The sequence below is a fragment of the Myxocyprinus asiaticus genome, chromosome 50, assembly GCF_019703515.2.
Source record: "Myxocyprinus asiaticus isolate MX2 ecotype Aquarium Trade chromosome 50, UBuf_Myxa_2, whole genome shotgun sequence".
In the NCBI taxonomy this organism is placed as follows: Eukaryota; Metazoa; Chordata; class Actinopteri; order Cypriniformes; family Catostomidae; genus Myxocyprinus; species Myxocyprinus asiaticus.
In genome coordinates this window covers 8,532,060-8,550,108 of record NC_059393.1, presented here as the reverse complement: position 1 = coordinate 8,550,108, position 18,049 = coordinate 8,532,060, and the positions used below count along the sequence as shown (strand labels likewise).

Here is an 18,049-nt window from a genome sequence, read left to right as displayed (position 1 = left end):
ACAAGTTTTATAGTTTGTCAAATGTGGGGAAATTAATCAAGCTTTGACTATTTTTAGGTCTTTATTTTTTTACAACAAAATTGTAAAAGGTCCATTGCATTTTCCATAACCAAACTAAATGGGTGACTGTAGTTAAGAGCCCTAACTAGTGTCCATGGATTCCACGGCTCCTGTTAAGGGGTCTCCTTGAAGGCTCTCGAAGATGGTTGCCATTTCTGCATTGCTTTTGATCTGATTGGCAAATTCGGCCATAGCAGGGCTCTTTTCCACCTCACTGATGGACAGCAGGGCGGCGACAGCGCGCATGGCAGAACGCCTCAGCTCTTCCTGTTTCTCAAACTCCTGCTTCACTGAGCCAGCTTTAACCTTAATATTCACATGATCAAATGAGATTTACTTAAGTATTAAAACATAACAAATTTATTGGTAAACTCCATGGTTCAGGATTCTCAATCATGATAATCCTGGAAATATCAAATTTATAATTGTTTTCTAGGCCTGGAACAGTCAGAGAAATGTTATAGAATCTCAGTGTTATAAAATTAATTTTTTTATGGGGAATATCTAAATTTCTTCTAAATGCTCTTCAAAAATATTTAATCAGCTACATATTGCTCTAGTGTAGAGTGACACATCAAGCATTGTGATATGATTTTTAAGTGACACTTCAAAGAAAAGGTCAAATGGGTGTAGATCATTTTACGTAAATTTTCTGGTACAGCCATGAATGATATGTTCTTAGATCACACCTTTAACACTCTTATCATCAGGTTAGATCTTACCTTTGTAGTACATGTAGCTTTAAGTGGTTCCACTAGCCTGTCGAGCCTTTGTACCACAGCAGATGGACATAGTTTAGAGAGTCTGGCGAGCATAATGAAGGTCAGCATCTGAAGCATAACATAAATGTAAATATTAAAACGCAGTATATACGTCAGTATAAGAGTTTTGAATGTTGAAACTGTTTATCATTGCTTTATGCCATCTCTAAACCCTTGTTATGTTACATACTGTTTCAGTATTACATTTAAATTATTAGGAGTGGGTAAGGTGGCAACCTACCATGTATTCTTTTTCATAAATTAAGGTTAGATTTAATTCATATCCTACCTGAGGGCAACAGAAAAGCACAGTCTGGGACAATACCTCTTGACCCCAACTTAAAAAATACACTTACTTTAATGTCATAGTGGTCTTGCAGGCCGTGCTCAACATGGTTGAGAAACTCAAAGATATCCAAACAGTCCAAGCAGCTATCCAATAGTGTGTACATGCATTCAAATGCAGCTTTACGGACATCCAACCCATCATCTACTGTGTGCTTGAAAGGGCCCATCTCAACCTGAGACAAGGTTCAACCATGTTATTATTAACTTCTATAAGATCTTAATAAATTGCCACAAACCACAATATATATAGGGCAGGTTTTGTTTGTTCTAATTTGCAATTGCAATTAATATGTTATTTTTACCTCTCGAACGAGGTCTTTCCTGAGCTGTGTCTCATTGTAAAGATGTGGGAGGAGTGAGGTCAAAAGCCCACGAATCAGAGAGGGTTTATTGTGTGCAGCCGAATTGAACATGACCAAAGCCACCCGCCGAACATTGAGGTCAGGGTCCTGGAGGGTTTTCAGGAAGTCACCTAATAGCAGAATTGCAACTAGACCATTAGTTAATTGGCTTAAGACTGTGGTGGTAAGCAATAATAGTTAAGTCTTACTGCATCTTTGTAGTTATACAGATATCTCTCATGAATTCACCAAGAGAACTGTCACTGTGCACAGAAAGGTACATTAATTTATATATATATATATATATATATATATATATATATATATATATATATATATATATATATACTGTATATGTGGTAAAATAGACAATTACCAATACATCCTTTAAGGATGGAGTCTATAGGCATGGGATGGTCCACAATGGTGAACTTCACTGCAGTTACAACTGTACTTCGTGAAAGAGGAGACCCTGAAACGAACAATAAGTGATCACATCATTAGATCTCTGTTGTTTATATTTGAGCAGCCCAGTCATAATCTTATGGGTAAACAAATGTGCATAAAACATGCCAGCTAATTACAAATCCATGTTGGAATCAGATAATACTAAGTCACTGATAGCAATTTTCAGCAACAAAGCAGTTGAAAGTCATTCATTTTCAATGAAAGTTGCAGATTTGAGGCAATAGATACTGATGGGGATGCAACAAGGTTGCAAAGAATTGAACTTTATGCAAATGAGCAGTGACACAATGTGCCGACTACAAATGGGAGTGTGTAGACAGTAGAGCTCATATGATTCATCTCCTAATACAGCTGTATACTGTAGTCAAGTAGGACAGTGCAGACATTTGCCGACCTTCAGAGATTTAATAGCTGTTAGTGTGAACACCTTTTAAATCTGTTCCTCTTCCAAATTCTATTAAATAAATAGGTATTTTTACAGATCTGGTTAAAAGGTTATAGTTGCTGAATAGTGCCATTCTGGACCGATACAGGCTTGTTGACACAGTTATGGTTTCTTTTTCCATAGTGGTGCTGCAAAATCAGGATTAGACTGACTGACTAAACAAGTGACCAGTCGTGACTACAATTGACACCACTTCATTAATGCCGTTCCACCAGCACAGTTCTCTGTTCTGAGTATGGTTAGCTAATCGTGCTGAGAAATCCTGGCCAGGAACGGTTTGTAATCATAGCGTAGCGAACCATGCTTAGGCGGAAATGCTACGGGTAACGCTAACTTGCTCAGAACCACTTGGCCTGATGGTGGAAATGTGGCTAATGATTCATACCCATTAAAAGCACATTTTAACAATACACTTTTGGTTATTTGTGTGAATGGAAAAACAGTCAATTATCTACAGAGGACAGTCAAGATAATGTTTAATCTCTTATTACCCGTGGACAGTTGTTTTTTTAGCCTTGGTAGAAGCTCTGATGGATTGACCAGTGTGAGTTTCCCCAAACATTCGGCTACAATATTACGAGTGCCCTCCTCTACGCATTCACAGTGCTTAAACAGCAAAGCCCAGATGTTCTCCACATGAGGTTTAAGACTTTCAGCTGATAGAGCACTAATCATTTCCTTTAAGGAGTGTAGAAGCAGGTACTGTCTCTTCGGTTGGCTGCTGATCTCCTTGAGCATGAACGGCAGATACTCCCCTAAATTTCCAACACAGATGTTTCCCAAGGCAAAAGATGCGGCAGACTTCACTTCCTCGTTTGGGGAACCAAAAGCCTCCAAAATGACTCCCTTCAGCTCCTTCTGAATTTCAAAGTTCATATAGTGGCCAATTTCCCCAAGGCACAGCAATGACAGAATCTTCACCGGCTCCGATTTTTTGGGGTTCTTCACCTCTTGAATGAGGTTGGTGACCACTACAGAAGCTTCTTTGGGACAGGCTGTCGACAGTGCTGCTACACACTTTGCCACCGAGTAGTAGGACTGCTTATGGACAGACATGGAGTCAAAAGACTTTGCCTCGTAGTAAGGTCCCTTCAATGCTTTCAGGAGGTCATTATAGCTCATATTGCTGGCCTTGGTTCCCACAAGGGCCTGGAAAAACTCAAGTATTGAATTGAGAGCACCTCCTTGTAGCAGTGGAGAATGAACTAAGTTAAGCACTTCAGGCAAGATTGTGTTCCAAGTCTTGCTCAAGGAGGATGGGCAAACCTTGGCCATACATGTAATGAGTGTTATCGCTACCTGTGAGATATGCATATCACTCTCCTGAATCAAAGCAGGTACTTCACTCAGTATGGATTCTATCATTGGGGGCTTGAAGCTGTCGCTATAATTCGTGACAATCACATTCAGGGCTGTTATTGTGTTTAACTTAAGGGCACGCTGATTCTTCCGCAAGAAGGATCCGAGCATTGGGATCCCCTCTGTTAAAATGGGGCTTAGGTCAATTTTGAGTGGCGAAGAAGCAATGAGGGTCAAAGTCTTCACAGCTATAAGCCTTGTGATTTCATTTTTGAGCCGTTCCAGAAATATCTGCAAGGTGGGCTGTAGGTCATCTCCAAGCTGGTCACCTAGGTGACTCAAAATGTGACCCATGCAGAATATGGCCCTCTCTTTTACCTCTTGATCTATATCAGCTGCCTTCAACCTCTTCAGGGAGCAAGAGAATACATTCTTTACATAAGGCTTGGCATCAAAAGAGATAGGCTTATCCAGTGGCCGCATGATCTTGACAATCTGTAGGGTGACTTGAAGAGCCTCCGATGTGATTTTATAGAAAGGATCTTCGACACATTGGATGACAGGTGGCAAGATGACATTGATGTGTGGGTGGAAGACCTCAGGGTTGTGGCTACTCAAGAGAACATGGAGGAAAGAAAGGGCATCAATCTTCATATTTGAAGAGGCTGACTTGTCTGTTAGAGAGTAAATAATACCTAAAGAGAGATCAAATCTGAGATTAATGTACAGTATATGCAAAAATTAATATGTCAGTTCTGGTTGCAACTAAACGCTCTGCAGAAAAACACTGTGAAAGGACCTAATGGCAACTCAGTAGACGGTCAGTATATTTCATTCACTTTAAAAGTTAGATTTCAGTCAGACTAAAAACAATAATTTGTGTTTTTAGAATGTAATTTAACTGCTTGAGTCGGACTGAAGTCATATTCGATTCAACATTTTCAAAATCGTAAATAATTTTTGCAAAATTGAACTAACAGTCCTAGATAATGCGATTGCAGTTCGGCTTTGTCCAGCATGTTTACACGTTCTCGGACCGCAAGTCGGCATCTTAGAGTAACATTATCATTATATGGTAATATAATCTGACCTGGAATGATGGTAGACATGTGCTCTCCTAGTTGACCAGGTAGTACATTGGCCAACTCTGTTAGGAGGCTGAAGCAGCCTTGTCTACACCTAATGCCTTTCTCCTTTAGCTGTCTATGTAAGGCTTTCACTATTGTTGGTACCTGTGAGAGCAAGTAAGAGTTTTTTTAGTATGCGCAAAATGCTACAGGTGGGTTTCCTCAATACTTGTGATGAACATGCTCAACATACCTGATTCTTCAAGAGAGTGACCGCTGACATCTCTTTAGCCCCCGTGTCAAAAGCAGGACCATGAGGGTGCCTGGTCTGTCTGAGCAATGTCACAAAAGCCGAGAAAATGTCAGTCTTAACATTCTCCTCCCGTTCTTTGAAGCGAGACACCAGGGTTGGGCCTACAGATCCATATAGCTCCACAAGCAGGTCCCTGCGGCTGTTAATTATTGCCTCCAGACATTTCACAGAGGAACGCCGCACTTTCCAACTCATGTCATCATCATCACTGTATTCATCATCAGACTCTAAAGATCATAAGTGTGATGAAGAGGATAGTGAATACACTGTATATGGAGTAATCTATACACGTTGTTGTATGTCTCCCTTTTCATGTGGATACACTTGATTTCATAGGTATAGTATCATTAGTGATCATTCAGAATGATTTGCAATTAGATAATATTAATGACGCAAAGAGTGAGAACCCCTAAAGTTGCAGTATGATGAAAGTCCTGTTCCAGTAGCTCAACTGGTAGAGTATGGTGCTAGTAATGCCAAGATCATGGGTTTGATTCCTAGGGAACAAACTGATAAAACATACACCTTGAATGAACTGTAAGTTGCTTTAGATAAAAGTGTCTGCCAAATGCATAAATGTAAATGGAAGGTCAAACAAATCACCCTGATCTTCATCCTCTCTGTCTTCAACATCCATACTGTCATCTGCAGCATCATAGTTGTAATTGGGGTCGTAAGAGATGTACTTCAGGCACAACTTGATAATTGTTTGGAGGTGAGGGGACATTTCCTTTGGACATCTTTAAAAAAAACAAAAAACGGCTATATTTCTGATATGTAATTACACAACTATAGGCGTAAAATAAAAATTTATTTTATAAAAATGAAGAAACATTCATGTAAGCTGTTTTGAATATTTGGTTTTACATAGACCAAATATTCTAGAAATAGTTTTACCTGCTAACAAAAGCTTCAAAAGCTTGAAAGCAAAACTCGCGTAGCTCATCGTCCTCCACATTACAAAACTTCACCACCATGGGAACAATCTTCTCCAGGTGGTCACCTTCAGATCACAAGACTACATATAACTACATGTAATGTAGTATTTAAAAACTTCAAAACATGTTTTTGTAGGTTTTAACCAGAAACCCCCTAGTAAACCAGAAACCCCCACAGTAAATTAGCAGGTTTCTTTGACTCTTGCCCCCTGCTGGTAATACAGAAATACTGCACCTCACAGCATTATCATAGATATCCAAATTATCGCAAACAGCTGTGAAATATAAAGTTGGCTCTCACCTATCCTGTGTCCAGCTCGTCTACTGACTGTGGCCAGGCACTGGATGTAAGTGCGGATGTTGGCAGTGGGCGGTCCGCAGGACAGCTCGCTTATCAGTTGTTCGGTGAGCTGGGAGAAGAGGGTGGGACTGCAACTGGGCACCAAATGACCCAGGGCGATGATAGAACGTTTTCTTACAGCCATACGAGGGCTCATGAGCTGGGCGAGGAGGCTGGCCAATATTGACTGGTGGAAGCTCACCAGAGCAGTGCTCAACCTGTACAAATTATTACAAGTTATTTAATGATTTTAGAATAAAGGTCTTAAGGTTTAAAGGTGCACTCAGTATTTTTTAAAATTTGTATTATATATTATTTATTTTTTTGGCATCTTGGGCTTATACTGGCACCTAGTGGCATGGAGGCAGCATCATTCAAAATCATTAGTTTTCAGTTACAGATGCCTTCACTATTCACAGTCAGCCATGGTTAATTTAATCCAGGAGTGAAAGTGTCCAAGAACAGGGAGAATATTGAAAATAAGCAAGTGGAATTTGGCTGATCATGTGATCCTAACATGGCAGCCCCCATGAGGGGACCCTCCCCATGTAGAATAAAACAGCTTTTATAAGGTTACTGATATGACTGGACTCTTCATCTCATGTGAGTGCTCATGATTCTGTTCATATGTTTCAAAATTACAATTAATTTTTTAGGAGTAAAACTTATTAAAAAAATAACTGAGTTCACCTTTAATTTGGTAATATGTAGCTTGTATTTTTGCTAAAGCACTTATATTAATTCCTCCATACAAAATTGTGTGTGTTTTTGTTGTCTAAATGTGCTGTTTTGTCTCCTTTTAGCAGTGGGACTACTTTTGTAGGCTGTTACCAGTGCCGGATAAGTTGATAAAAAATAATAATCCACTACAAATAACTAATTACTTCTCTGAAATTGTAATCAGATTACCCTCATATTTACCTCATGGGAAAACAATCACTTTACAAATTAGTAATTAAAGTAACTTTCTAAAACAATTTTCACAGACAAGTTTTTTTTTCTTTTTCCGTTCAACTAATTTAAATAATAATTTCTATATTTCCTCCTTTATTTTTGTTGTCCCTTCAGCTGTCACTAAAACACAAACAAACAGATGTACATATGAACATAATTTTAAATGTATTCTGCAGAAATAATATAGTTTTAGAAACCCAAGTAATGTATGCATACCTTGGGTCTTTAAAGACCCCGGACCTCATTCCACACCCTGTACCTCATCCATTTTTTGGAGTTGTGCCCACAGCTTTAGTATTCCTCAATCGATCTCTTAAATATAGTGTAATATATATATATATATATATATATATATATATATATATATATATATATATATATATATATATATATATATATATACTGTATAATAGTTTAAATACTTAAAGTGTATAGGGTTTTCTCACTCTCATAAATTATATTTTTTATGATTATTTCATATAGGATAGGATATCTATTTCTTTGTTTATTACAAGAGAAATGAGTACTACATTACATATTATAAATGCTATTTCTTACTCAAGGTGATGCTGATTGACTTGATTTACATTTGACATTGCTAGCTGGTGTAGAAACAATACTGAAGTAATCTATAGCAAGTGTAACACATGAACAGTATGATATGACTATTGTCATTTGGGTGTACTACTGAAATAATGTAAGTTGTGCATCTATTTAGACTCAATAAGTGTCTGAAAAAATACATGTGAATCGTATGTGTAACTTATGTGTAGTTTATATGTATCTTATGTGGAGATTATGTATTATGTGTAGCTCAATATGTATTTGACAGCCAGATGCATCTCATGAAATTTCAGTGTGAAAATAGTGAATCCTGTTCTAGATTTGTCCTGATTTGTTGCATTATCTCTTTGATTTATGAAAAATAAAACATCAAATATATCTATCTATCTATCTATCTATCTATCTATCTATCTATATATATATATATATATATATATATATATATATATTATGTTTAAAGACCCGAATATGTAAGAGTGTTGGGAAAATTACCATACATTTAAGAGTTAAAGTAATTAACATAACTGAAAGTCAGTAATCATAATATGATTACAAGAATTTAAATTGTAATGTGTTAAACTTCTTTTTGACTAAAAGTAATTAGATTATAGTAACCAACTACTTTGTAATCAGATAACACCCAACGATACTGTGCGATACCGAAATAATTAGATTTACGAATCTTAATTCCTGACTAGTCTCATGTTAAAGCAAAAACTGTTTAAGTTTTGGATATAATACTATACCATAGACTTCCATTGTAAGTGCATTACTGTACATTGATTTGTACACTGTGCAAATTAAGGAATGAGCTGAAATTATTTTCTCTGGTAAATAGAGAATAACTTGTATTGAACCTGTAACCTTCCTTTTCAGTCATACTAACTGACCTGCCCAGCATATCGGAGAGGATATCCAAAGCCTCCAGTTGAATGGACACATCGTCTTGCATTCCCAAGGCTCCAATCAGCTGAGATGTGATCTTCCTACAGACGTTGACTGTAAAGCTCATACCTTGAACAACAATGGTTTAGGGTTTGGGTTAGAGTTGATAAAATATGCATTCCTGTTGACTGTATTACATATTTTACAACTAAAAATAACTCCCTTAACAACTTGCTTTTTGCACCTCTCAGTGGCATTTCACCAGGTAACTGGAGCTCACAAATGCCCATCTGTTAAACAACACTTCCAGCTTCGGCCACTGGGGGCAGTGATTCAAATTTCGGTAAGTACAGACTGATTTCTGCTGAAGAACTTTCGACCTACCGTTGCCGAATTCACAGTGAAGTCAGTCTCCAATTACATTATCTGCCAAGCAAGGTAAGCGTAAAATAAAATTTTGCATTAAACACTGCTATCTTATCTAGATGGCTGGGGAGCAAAAATAATGTCCAATGTTCATTATTTACATCATAAAGCTTTTTATTTAGTAACAACCCAAAAACGTTATTAATCAGCCACTAATATAGCAAAATTTCCCACATTTATTATTCATTGATGTCTGGTGAGAATTTCATGTGTGTTATCACTGTTTTTTACTTTTCTCCTGCAGCTGTTAACCTCGTGCGACCCCGCGTCCACAAGTGTGGACATTGTATTTTGGCTTTACTATATGCAACACATATACACACTGACTGAATACTGTTCACAACACTCTAGAATGTCATTTAAGGGTTAAACTTCTGGTGTACCGCGTCACGTGCCACAACAGCATGATGTTGATTTCCGTGAAGCATTTCTACGGGCGCAGCGCCAGCATAAGTGCCTCTGTTAAGAAACCTCTTTAAGTTTTTTCATTGAAACCTGTTTGGTTGTAAAGATTAGCATCTCTAGTTTCGTTTAATATACCGCTTTAAAAATTCATTACTTTTCACGCGTCAGCATGCTGATAAACTTGATGTCCACATATGTGGAAATTGGGACCTTATTCCCTCAAAAGTTGAAAAAACATGTTAGTTATTTTGAATAACTTTCAACATTAACACATCTGTGGGTCATTTCACTTCATTTTAATATACATTTTATTATATTTATTTTGTTATCACTGTACAATATGGTTCTATTCATTAACATTAGTAAATGCATTCCTACTGTATAGTTACTGTGCATTTTCACATCGAGAATCAATGGGTTCATCCAAAAGAAACATTTTGCTTTCAGAGGCTTTATAAAGAGTTAGGATGGAAATAAGGTTAATTTCGAACTGTTCTGAGACCAGTGCAGACAGACAACACACCGGAGGTTCATTCATTCACTAAATAGGGAGCAAGGGAGCATCCTATAGAATTTCAGTCAGGATTTAGGCCCAATCATAGTACAGAGACTGTACTTATCAGTTACAAATGACTTGCTCCTATCATCTGATTGTGGCTGCATTTCTCTTCTAGTGCTCTTAGGTCTTAGTGCTGCCTTCGACACCATAGATCATGACATTCTCTTGGATAGGCTTGAAAATTATGTTGGCATTTGTGGACAAGCTTGGTTTAGATCCTATCTCTCTGACCTTTACCACTTTGTCTGTGTAAATGAGGAACTGTCAGATCAAATTAAAGTTAAGTTTGGAGTGCCACAGGGATCAATTTTAGGGCCTCTGGTTTTCTCCTTATATATGCTTCCCTTGGGAGACATTATCAGAAACCATGGAATTAGTTTCACTGTTATGCCAACGATACCCAACTTTATATTTCTTCAAACCCTGACAAAATGTCACAATTTTCCAAATTAACAGTGTATAAATGATATCAAAGACTGGATGGATAGAAATTTCCTTCAACTCAACTCAACTCTAAAACAGAGATAATAATTATTGAAACAAAAACCTAAAAAAAATATATACATATATATATATATATATATATATATATATATATATATATATATATATATATATATATATATATATATATAATGGATGTATTGTAACGTTAACGTCTACAGCAAAGCATTTCGGTGTTATATTTGATAGCGATCTAACCTTTGAAAAACAAATTTCTAATATTTGCAGAACTGCATTCTTCCACCTCAGAAATATTGCTAAGTTAACACATAACACATGCTGACACATCTGTTTCTGATGCCGAAAAACAAATTCATGCATTCATGACCTCAAGACTAAATTATTGTAATGCATTACTATGTGGATGTCCTACTGGTTTAATAAATAAACTTGGTTCAAAATTGATCCAAAATGCAGCAGCTAGAGTGCTAACTAGAACCAAGGTATTGGTGTTACATTGGCTACCTTTTAAGTTTTGTATTCATTTTAAAATTCTGTTAATTACTTACAAAGCTTTGAATGGTCTAGCTATTACTTAAGCGGCCTTCTATCACGCTATAATCCATCACACTCACTAAGATCGCAAAACTCTGGCCTGTTAACAATACCGAGAATATCAAAATCCATAAAAGGATGGAGATCATTTTCCTATATGGCTTCCTAGCTCTGTTCGTAACTCAGACACACTCTCTCAGTTTAAGTCTAGACTAAAGACTTATCTATTCAGCCAGGCATACACCTAATTTATCCCTCAATTCATAGTTATGTTGCTTTAGTTAGGTCTGCCGGAACTGAAAACACTTCTCTTATTCTTTAACCCTGCTTTAAAGTGAATAGCATCTACACTAATTTTATTCTATTTCTTTCCCTGTCTAAACCTCGGGATTATATCGAGGTTTCCGATCCGTCTCCGGTCCTGCCTGATGTTCAACTCCCACTGTGTCGCTGAGTGATGATGATCAACTGCAGCATGTGCCAGCCAGATTTCACTTCAGTCTACTAAGACAGACTTCTCAGAGGATGAACTGATGCAAACTCAAACACATGGGATTCTTCATGAGCCACTGTCTGGAGCATGGGCTCAGGATGGAGTTCACCAAAATGACCTGCCATAATTTTCCAGCTAGACTGTGATGCTCCTCACTGGATGATACCTATATCAACTTGGTCAAAGGAGGGACAACACTCTCTTAAAAAAAATGATCTACACAGAAAATAAATCAACCACTAACAAAAGACTTCATTGGCCAAAATCAAAGGACAATACATCTACGTGTATTTCCTCAGTTAATTCAGGATGTCTTCAAGGACTTTAACACTAAAACGTATAGTTCATACAAAATCATTTTGCTTAACCATTGACCCACAACACTTAATTTGTTTACTAATTGAAACCAATAATAGTTCTAAACATAAATAACTAATATTGGCATTATATTCATTCATTTCTGTTACAGCATAATTTCATGTACAGCTGCTTTGAAACGACGTCTGTTGTGAAAAGCGCTATACTAATACATTTGACTTGACAATCTGAAGTGCATACACTCCAAACTTCAGACCAAAAATTCAGGCTGCAGATGATGTTTGGACCACTCAACATGTTTGGCAGAAATGGGACAATGATAAACAGTACATAGATTCAGAATTGTAGTATGCAAAATTTGATTTTAACATGGTTGGCAGTGATTGGATGATGCTGGCCATTACTTTGAATAAGAATTATTTATTCAGCTTTATAGAAAATCATCTGTAATGACTGTAACATCTCAAAAACATGAATAACCAACACTCATGGAAACATAATAAACAATTTGATGAAAATATCTGACTTTCTATAGCTTGGTATTATTTAAAATTTCACAAATTTAGTCCTGCTGTCCACATTCGTGGACATCAAATTTTAGGAAAACGATTTCCTCTAATAAAATATTTTGTTTTTCTTGTTCATTAGGTGCTAATAGTTACAAATCAACAAGGGAAATGGAAAATGCACACAGCAGTCACGCTCGGGTCTTAGGAGGGTAAATATTTTTAAAGTTCCAGTGTGTAATTTCTGCACCAATAGTTGCGGCAAACTGAAATGCAGAAATAGTGATTGTTTCAGAACAAGTTTACTGAACACTCGCTCCATCTGCCATTAGTTGGAACACCATGAGGGTGAGTAAATGATGACATCATTTTCAATATGTCTCTATTATGTCAAAATGGTACCTGTAGATGATGGGGGCAGTTCAGCGATGACAGTCTTCAGACCCATGCTGGAAATGTCTCTCAGTTGCTCTTTATTGGACTTTATGTTGGAACAGAGAGTGTCCACCATTGTCTCTACCTGACACTCCTTCACTTTCCCCACCAGAGGACCAAGACTACATAGACCATCATAAATCAAAAGCCATAACAGAAACTATTAAAGCTGCTCTGAAATGCAACACATCAGGGATTTTCAACATTTACAGATGCAGGGATGCCCCGACCCAGGCTCTCAATCAACCCAGGAACCCCAATATATAAAGTATATTTTCTACCATATTTTGTCGTTGATTCTTGAGCTTGGAAATTGTCTCAATAATGGCCTAAATGAAACCTCAACTGGGTAGCTGTCATACTGTATGCTCATAGTGTGTAGGTCTTGCGGTGTGACAAATTATTTTATTTTAAGTAAAAATATATATATTAATTCCTCAGTTATTATAAGCTGCATGCCTAATAATTATAAAATAATAAGTAAGATGCTGTTTTTAGCATGGCACATGCAGGACATGTCGACTTCCAAAAGTATTTAATGTCAACTACCAGCTACAAATTCTAGCCTAATTGTCATAAATCCTTGCTACGTACAGTCAATGCTAATTTTGTAAAACAAGAACTTTGTAAAAAGTTTGCAAAACTTTTATGTTTTACCATTTGACGGCCAGATTCTGCACCTCTCCGTTTTTGTCCTCGAGAAGTTTGAGCAGCATGGCCACCACTTTCCTCTCACTCTCCTCGTCCAGTTTGATCGAGTCTTTCTGCAGCTCCATCATCAGATCATTGGCAGCCATAAACCTTCAGAGCAATCAGAGTTACACCATAGTATGCATCAGTTTTCATGTACTTCACTTTAATCAAATTCAACATGTCTGATGAACACTGAAGAAGTGAACTGAGAAGTTCACTTTGACTATTGTGTTACTTGGTTTTATTGGTATATTCCATGTCAGTTAGATATTGGCCCACATACAGATGAAACTTATTAATTATAACTTACAGTATTAATTATAATTAGTTTTATTTAACAACAGCAAACATGTTAACTGTCTTATTAAGAATAATATAAGCAGCTAAAAATGTTATAAATAAATCTGGCCCTTTCTAAAATGCACTGTGGCGGAACCATAGTGCAGCTATTAGATGGTAATAACATAGTACTTTGATATACCACTGTAGATGAAAGTACCATATGATTACCATATTCATGTACCATTGTAGTTACATGGCACTCCACAGTATTTCTAAGAATACCATGTCCAAAAACATGTTATTACCATGGTACATGATATACGATTTGTTAGAGGATAACTCATTAAATTCAGATCCAAAGTTGATAAAACTGTTTGTTAAGAATGAACATTAAATTGGAAACTGAATTCTGTAGGAGTAATTAGAGTAATTATTTAATGATGATTAATGATTTAGTAAAATAGAATAGAATAGCATAGAATAGAATAGAATAGAATAGAACAGATACAACAAAATAATCAAATAGAATAGAACAACAGAATGAAATAGAACAGAACAAAGGACAACAACATAATAGAATATAATAGAATACAATAATAAAAGAATGGAATAGACTAAAACACAGCACAACAATGGAATAGAATAGAACAGAAAACAATAATAGAATAGCATAAAATAGAAGAATGGAATAAACTGAATAAAATAGAACAACAGAATTAAATAGATTAGAACCAAAACAACAACATAATATAATATAATAGAGCAGAATAGAATAGAACAGAACATTAAAATGGAATAGAATGGAATATAATCAGCAACCAAATTGAATAAAATAGAACAAAGCACAACAACATAATATACTATAATAATTTACAACATAATAGAATAGAATATAATTGAATAGAAGAATGGAATAGAATAAAATATAATATAACAACAGAATGAAATAGAATACAACAAAGCACAACAACAGAATAGTATAGAGTGGAACAGAATAGAAAAAAATAGAATTGAACAGAATAGAATAAAATAATGGAATAGAATAGAACATCAGAATGGAACAGAACAGAACAAAGCACAACAACATGATAGAATATAATATAATAGAACAACAGAATGGAGCAGAATAGCATTGAATTGAATAAAATAGAACAACAGAATAAAATAGAACAGAATATTATTGAATTTCATTGAATAGAACAGAACAACAGAATAGAATAACAGATGGAACAGAATAGATTAGAATAGAACACAGCAGTGCAATAGAATAGAATAGAAAAAACAGAGTGGAACAGAATAGCACTGAATTGAATTGAATAGTATTGAATAGAACAGAACAAAATAGAATAGAATAGAACAACATAATGATATCGAATAGAACAGAACAATAGAATAGAATAACAGATGGAACAAAACAGAATAGAATAGAAAACAGCAGTACAATAGAATAGAATAGAACAACAGAATGGAATATAATAGAATAGTATTGAATTTAATTTAATAAAACAGAACAAAATAGAATAGAATAGAACAATATAATGATATAGAATAGAACAGAACAACAGAATAGAATAACAGATGGAACAGAATAGAATAGAACACAACAGTATGATAGAATAGAATAGAGTGGAACAAAATAGAAAATAATAGAATAGAACATAATGAAACAGAACAAAACAAAGCACAACAACATAAAAGAATAGAATAGAACAGAATAGAATAGAATATTATTGAATTTAATTGAATAGAACAGAATAGAATAGAATAGAATAGAACAACATAATGATATAGAATAGAACAGAACAACAGAATAGAATAACAGATGGAACAGAATAGATTAGAATAGAACACAGCAGTGCAATAGAATAGAATAGAAAAACAGAATGGAATAGAATAGCACTGAATTGAATTGAATAGTATTGAATTTAATTGAACAGAACTGAATAGAATAGAATAGAACAACATAATGATATAGAATAGAACAGAACAACAGAATAGAATAACAGATGGAACAGAACAGAATAGAATAGAACACAGCAGTACAATAGAATAGAATAGAATAGAACAACAGAATGGAATAGAATAGAATAGTATTGAATTTAACTGAATAAAACAACAAAATAGAATAGAATAGAACAACATAATGATATAAAATAGAACAGAACAGAACATCAGAATAGAATAACAGATGGAACAGAATAGAATAGAACACATCAGTACAATAGAATAGAATAGAACAATGGAATAGAATAGAATAGATTTTACTTTAATTTAATAAAACAGAACAAAATAGAATAGAATAGAACACCATAATGATATAGAATAGAACAGAACAACAGAATAGAATAACAGATGGAACAGAATAGAATAGAAAACAGCAGTACATTAGTATAGAATAGAGTGGAACAGAATAGAAAATAATATAATAGAACAACATAATGAAACAGAACAAAACAAAGCACAACAACATAAAAGAATAGAACAGAATAGAATAAAATAATGGAATAGAACAAAACAACAAAATGATAGAATAGAATATAATAGAACAACAGAATGGAATAGAATAGCATTGAATTGAATAGAATAGAACAACAGAATAGAATAGAATATTATTAAATTTAACTGAATAGAACAGAACAAAATAGAATAGAATAGAATAGAACAACAGATGGAACAGAATAGATTAGAATAGAACACAGCAGTACAATAGAATAGAATAGAAAAACAGAATGGAATAGAATAACATTGAATTGAATTGAATAATATTGAATTTAATTGAATAGAACAGAACAGAATAGAATAGAACAACATAATGATATCAAATAGAACATAACAGAACAATCAGAATAGAATAACAGATGGAATGGAACAGAATAGAATAGAACACAGCAGTACGATAGAATAGAATAGAGTGGAACAGAATAGAAAAGAGTAGAATAGAACAACATAATCAAACAGAACAAAACAAAGCACAACAACATAAAAGAACAGAATAGAATAAAGTAATGGAATAGAATAGAATAAAACACAACAAAATGATAGAATAGAATAGAATAGAATAGAACAACAGAATGGAATAGAATAGCATTGAATTGAATAGAATAGAACAGAATAGAATAGAATATTATTAAATTTAATTGAATAGAACAGAACAAAATAGAATAGAATAGAACAACATAATGATATACAATAGAACAGAACAACAGAACAGAATAACAGATGGAACGTAATAGATTAGAATATAACACAGCAGTGCAATAGAATAAAATAGAACAACAGAATGGAATAGAATAGAATAGAATAGAATAGAATAGTATTGAATTTAATTGAATAAAACAGAACAAAACAGAATATAATAGAACAACATAATGATATAGAATAGAACAGAACAACAGAATAGAATAACAGATGGAATAGAATAGAACAGAATAGAATAGAATAGAACAACATAATGATATAGAATAGAACAGAACAACAGAATAGAATAACAGATGGAATAGAATAGAACAGAATAGAATAGAATAGAACAACATAATGATATAGAATAGAACAGAACAACAGAATAGAATAACAGATGGAATAGAATAGAATAGAACACAGCAGTACGATAGAATAGAATAGTCTATATGCACCCCAAGAGCTCATCATCTATCACACAAGTAAATCATGTACTGTATCAACATGTCAACAACAGTTATTTAAAGTAGGTTTAAAATCAGTGTTATGTCTATTCTATAGTTTATATTTAACAGCTATGAACCAGACAATAATTGAAAGTTGACTTTTTGCAGTAAGAGTTTTAAAGTATCACAACAGTCTGAATTTTTTTTTTTTTTTTTTTTTTTTAGAACTGTTTATAAAGCTGCAGGCGACTGCTTTGCCATTGATCAATTTTGAAAAATATTAGTCGTGTCCTCAGCCCAAACATGCGTCTATAACACGCACTGTCTTACCGAAAGTCTTTGTCAGTAGATGTCATTTTCTCCAATAAATTGGAAATGTAAAATGTGGAGTTCGACATATTGACTTTTTAAAGTACAGCAACAAGGAACCAGGAATAAAGTGTCGATGTTGAAATTAATACAAGTTGAGTTTAATGGAGATCACAGCGCCTGGACAAACTGGGAAACATGACACTGTCAGACAGTTA

At 34.7% G+C, this 18,049-nt stretch overlaps 1 protein-coding gene across 1 annotated transcript; it reads right to left on the bottom strand.

Annotated features, from left to right (window-relative positions):
- Window positions 1-62: 62 nt before the first annotated feature.
- Window positions 63-17,995, bottom strand: LOC127439038 (cullin-associated NEDD8-dissociated protein 1-like). Its single transcript, XM_051695056.1, has 15 exons — window positions 17,853-17,995; window positions 13,582-13,725; window positions 12,892-13,046; window positions 8,789-8,912; window positions 6,342-6,598; window positions 6,000-6,105; window positions 5,706-5,842; window positions 5,043-5,329; window positions 4,813-4,954; window positions 2,915-4,417; window positions 1,887-1,982; window positions 1,472-1,641; window positions 1,178-1,342; window positions 783-890; window positions 63-366 (listed from the first exon to the last, which is right to left on the bottom strand). The coding sequence occupies exons 1-15, from the start codon at window positions 17,918-17,920 to the stop codon at window positions 142-144; spliced, it is 3,687 nt and encodes a 1,228-aa protein (XP_051551016.1). The 5' UTR covers window positions 17,921-17,995; the 3' UTR covers window positions 63-141.
- Between the last annotated feature and the right edge of the window lie 54 nt (window positions 17,996-18,049).

What these genes read in the sequence shown, in the direction of transcription:
- LOC127439038 (XM_051695056.1), bottom strand. Translation starts at nt 17,920, where the DNA reads ATGTCGAACTCCACATTTTACATTTCCAATTTATTGGAGAAAATGACA. An exon ending in TCTACTGACAAAGACTTTCG is followed by an intron (nt 13,726 to 17,852) that starts GTAAGACAGTGC and finishes ATTGCTCTGAAG; the next exon opens with GTTTATGGCTGCCAATGATC. An exon ending in CATGTCTACCATCATTCCAG is followed by an intron (nt 4,418 to 4,812) that starts GTCAGATTATAT and finishes ATCTCTCTTTAG; the next exon opens with GTATTATTTACTCTCTAACA.